We start from the raw sequence: 5021 nt of genomic DNA, 5'->3' as shown, positions 1-5021 counted from the left end.
AAAGAACTCAAAAGTAATGAAAGAAAACAAACAAATTAAAATTAAAATTTAAAATATTTATAAATATAATTTAAAGCTCCTTTATCTTTCTTTAAATTGGTGTTGCTATCACATGGCATGTTTATTTCTCATCACAAAATTGCTACCATTGATGATGTGGTAGAGTCGTCTCAAACCTCTTTGAGGTGCATTTTGCATGAGTCGTGATCTCTTCCCAATTTCCTTCTACCAACTCTCTCATATTTGACTTTGAAACAACCTATGCCCACGCAAAGACTGTGACAAGCCACAACTGATCATCACATCATTTGCATGAACATTTGGCAAGGACCCCTGACAAAAAAAATTCATAAATAAGCACTCCATCACCTAGCACCACCCAATTCCATTCCCTTCCCTACAATGGACACACATCATTACGTAGCAGCCATGGTGATCATTTTAGTGACCATGGTGATCACAACACTAACGACACTTCGTCGTCAAAGGCTGAAATTGCCACCGGGGCCAGCCGGTTGGCCAATACTAGGAAACCTAATGCAATTAAGCTCTCTCCCTCACAGAGACATGGCGGCCCTCTGCAACAAATACGGCCCTCTAGTTTACCTCCGCCTAGGCAGCATAGACGCCATAACAACAGACGATCCAGAAATAATAAAAGAAATCCTGGTGAAGCAAGACGACGCCTTCGCCTCTAGGCCCGCCACGGTGGCGGCGGCCCACCTGGCCTACGGCAGCCGTGACGTGGCATTCGCTCCGCTGGGCCCACACTGGAAACAAATGCGGCGCATCTGCATGGAGCACCTCCTCACCACCCGCCGCCTCGAATCCTTCGTCGACCACCGCCGCGAGGAGGCGGCTTGCATGGTGCGCTACGTGATGGACTCTTATGCCAAAAACGGCGACCACGTCTTCAACCTCCGCCAGGTGCTCGGCGCCTTCTCAATGAACAACGTCACGAGAATGCTGCTCGGGAAACGCTACTTCGGCGGCGATGCCGCCGAGGCGGCGGACTTCATGGACATAACGCACGAGCTCTTCTGGCTGCTGGGAATTCTTTATCTCGGCGACTACGTGCCTTTCTGGAGATGGATCGATCCGCAAGCATACGAGAAAAGGATGCGCCGCCTTGAGCGTCGCATGGACGCATTCCACAGCCGCATCCTCCACCAACACCGCGCCGCCGCCGCCGCCGCAGACACTTCACCGGACTTCATCCACGTCCTGCTGTCTTTACCGGGCCTAGACGGTAACCCCCACCTGGACGACGTGGAAATCAAGGCGCTGGTTCAGGACATGATTGCGGCGGCGACCGACACGTCATCGGTGACGAACGAGTGGGCGATGGCGGAAGTGATAAAGCAGCCTCGCATACAGAGGAAAATTCAGGAGGAGCTTGATAGAGTAGTGGGGCGTGAGAGGATGGTGGAGGAATCTGATCTGGGTGAGCTTCAATACCTGCGTTGCGTGGTCCGTGAGACTTTCAGAATGCACCCAGCGGGGCCTTTTCTCATTCCTCACCAATCTGTCATGGATACCACTCTTGGGGGCTTCCATATTCCTGCTAACACAAGGGTGTTCATTAATACCTATGGTCTTGGACGGAATACTAAGATTTGGGAGAGGGTGGAGGAGTTTTTGCCTGAGCGCCATATGACCAGCTCTAGGGTGGAGATTAGTCATGGCACGGATTTCAAGATTCTGCCTTTTAGTGCAGGGAAGAGGAAGTGCCCTGGGGCTCCACTTGGGGTGTGTTTTGTTTTGCTTGCCCTTGCTAGACTCTTCCATGCCTTCCATTGGTCTGCTCCTCCTGGGGATGATATTGATACCACTGAGGTCTATGGTATAACCATGCCTAAGGTTTGTCCTCTTCTTGCCATCCCCACTCCTCGTTTACCCCCTCATTTATATACCTAGGTAAGGTTATAGCTTTGAGAGGGTTGGGTTCTTTATGGATTAGTGGGTTTTTAGTCTAGTGTTTTTGGGATTTTTTGTCTTCACTATTTCATAACTTTTTATTTTTTAAGTATTTTGGGGTTGGTCTAATAGTAGAGAGTTTGTATTTCTGAAATAGAGGTCATGTATTCAAATTGTGGAGGGTAGGGTATGTATACTTCTTTGTAAAAGAGTAAGGTACCTTTTGCATGAAGTACAAGAGAAATAGAAGATAATTTCATATACAATAAGTCATCTATATACTAAAATAAGATCACTTGATATTGTGGACTATAAAAGAATCTATTTTCATTTTTATTCTTCATCAAGTGTCAATTATAAATTATTATATGTATGCTTCTTTGTAAAATAGTTAGGTACCTTTTGCATGAAGTACAAGATAGTTTCATTTACTATAAGCCATCTATAGACCACAAACAAATCACTCTATTGTGGACTATAAAAGTATCCATTTTCATTTCCACTCTTCCTCAAGTGTCAACTATAAATTATTATTAATACAAATTTAACATGTTATAAACATATTCTAGGAATCTTAGAATAATTATTTGAATTATGATTATAAAGCTATTTTAAATAATCAATTGAGATTAACATTAGATTATTAGAATAAATATATATAATTTATTCTATAGTGCAGATTTGTACTCTTGAAATAGAGGTAATAAGTTCAAATCAAGCAAGGTGTAGGTATGTACGTCTTATTTGTAAAACAATTAGGTGCCTTCTAAGTATAGGGTAGTCCTATATTCTATAAACCATTTACAGACCAAAAAACAGATTACTTGATACCATGGACTACTCAATGATTTATTTCCATTTTCACTCTTCATCAAATGTCAATTATAAATTATTATCTTGATACAAACTTAACATATTGTAAACATATTCTATATATCTTAGAAGAATTAATTAAATCACAATGGTAAAAAAAAATGTTTTGAATAATGAATTGATATTAACATTATATAATTAGAATATATACAAATTTTCAATAAGGATTTTGAAACAAAAAAAAGTGATGCCTCAAAGATGTTAAAAATTGATTTGTCATATTATTAGATTCTCAAGAAATTAAATTGTTTGAGCTCTATTCTAGTTTACATATGCAATTATTGACTTGAATAGGATGCATGATCTAACCTCGCAAAAATGGACTATCAAGATTCACTTACTTTTATCTTCTAATATTTGAATCTTCATAAGGACTAGCAATGTGGATAAATGCATTTAGGAATTAGCTAAATTATAAGGGTCGTGTTTTCCTTGGTCAAACCCCCAATTGGACCAATTCAACAAATTTTTAATACAGATCATGTGGACAACAAGCAACCATGCAATGGGCCTAGAATGATGTATGTTGTTGTAATGCTCATATATCTCTTCCATGATGCTATCATAGTTTCTTCCTAGCAATTCTTTGATTAGTCTCTTTTAGTGATTTTAAATAACCATGAATTTATTTAAATACAACAACTAAGCACACAAATCAATGCAAATATATGTTAGGTCAATTCAAAAAAATGTCCATCTAAGTCTCCAGTAGTGAAAAACAATGTTATTGCACCAAATGATGGGTCATATAGGTGAGAAGGGTTTAAGGACCTTAAAAAATAAAAACCTTAAGGGGTTAAATGATTGTAATATTGAATTTGAATTCTACAAAACCTAATCTCTAATCCTTAATATAGATATGAGATATGAAATAGAGAGAGGTGGAGAGGAAGGGAAAGAACTAGAGAGGGGTTAGATAGAGATATAAGATACCTAGAGGGGGAGAGAGAGCTGAGAGACTTGAGAGAGAGGAGTGAGTGAGTTGGATGGGAATAGAGAGAGGTGGGTAATGATATATGGATGGAGAGGTAGAGAGGTGGAGTGGGAGGGACGGATAAAATTAGATAGGGAATAGAGAGGATGTGAGGGAGTGGTGACGACCTAGAAAATGGAGAAATAGAGACAGGGGTAGGTATGGATGGGAAGATAGAGAGGGAGAGGGAAAGAAAGGGAGGAGTATGGGGGAATGGATGGAGAGATATACATGGAGGGAGTGAGAGACCTATGGAAGGAGAAGATAAAGAGGTAAGCGGAGAGAGAGAAGAGGAGGGACTTCATAAAGGGATAAGGGTAAGGGGGGAGGGAGAGAACTAGCGAGGGGATAGATAGATAGGTGAGGGACCTACATGGGTAAAGAGAGGTGAGAGACCTAGATGGTGAGAGAGGGTTGAGATAGATAGAAAGGGATAAAGAGAGCTGGGTAATGAGACTTGGATGCAAAGGTTGATAAGTGTAGAGGAAGCGAGGGAGAAACCTAGAGAGGGGGGGAGAGGTGAAAACCTAGACAATAGAGAGAGAGAGAGAGAGAGAATAATAGAGGAAGATAGAATAATAGAGAAAGGGGGAGGGAGATAGATATGAGGGTAAGGAGGGGGGATACAAAGGGCGAGGGGAAGAAAGGGAGGGAGATACCTAGAGAGGGGAGGGAGGGAGAAGAGGAGAGATAGAAGAAAAAAGAGATAACGAGTAAGAGATGGATGGATATATGGACATGGAGGGAGTGAGATACCTAGGGAAGGAGGAGATAAAGAGGTGAGGGGAGAGAGAGAAGAGAAGGAGAGAGTTCATAAAGGGACAGGGGTAAGGAGGGAGGGAGAGAACTAGAGAGGGGATAGATAAATAGGCCAGTGACCTAGAATGGGAGAGAGATGTGGGTTATGAGACAAGGAGGGAGAGGCAGTGAGGTAAAGAGGGAGTGATGGAGAGACTTAGAGATGAGAGAGAGATAGTGGAAGGGATAGGTAGTGATCGTGATAATGGAGAGGGACGGAAGAGAAACAATAACAAAGGGAGAGAAGAAAAGAGGGGGAGGGAGGCTGTGACATAGATGTAGGTAAGGAGTGAAGGAAAGATAGAGAGGGTGGGAGAGACCTAGAGAGGGGAGAGAGATGTGAGAGAGAGAAGAGAGAGAGATAGGTCTAGATTTTGGGGAAGATAGAAAGAGTGAGATAGAGAGTTAAAGAATGCCAATAGGAGCAGTTGATTACTAAAATTTGACTAAGTTTGAAAAT

General features: G+C 41.7%; 1 protein-coding gene across 1 annotated transcript; it reads left to right on the top strand.

Annotated features, from left to right (window-relative positions):
* Positions 1-360: 360 nt before the first annotated feature.
* Positions 361-2260, top strand: LOC131073170 (cytochrome P450 703A2). Its single transcript, XM_058009576.2, has one exon. The coding sequence runs from the start codon at positions 403-405 to the stop codon at positions 1915-1917; it is 1515 nt and encodes a 504-aa protein (XP_057865559.2). The 5' UTR covers positions 361-402; the 3' UTR covers positions 1918-2260.
* Positions 2261-5021: the final 2761 nt, after the last annotated feature.

This window comes from Cryptomeria japonica, chromosome 9 (genome assembly GCF_030272615.1).
Source record: "Cryptomeria japonica chromosome 9, Sugi_1.0, whole genome shotgun sequence".
Taxonomy (NCBI): Eukaryota; Viridiplantae; Streptophyta; class Pinopsida; order Cupressales; family Cupressaceae; genus Cryptomeria; species Cryptomeria japonica.
The sequence above is the reverse complement of the archived record's forward strand: the minus strand, read 5'-3'. Positions and strand labels throughout refer to the sequence as shown.

Excerpts from the sequence above, each read along its gene's own strand:
- LOC131073170 (XM_058009576.2), top strand. The coding sequence starts at position 403 with ATGGACACACATCATTACGTAGCAGCCATGGTGATCATTTTAGTGACC.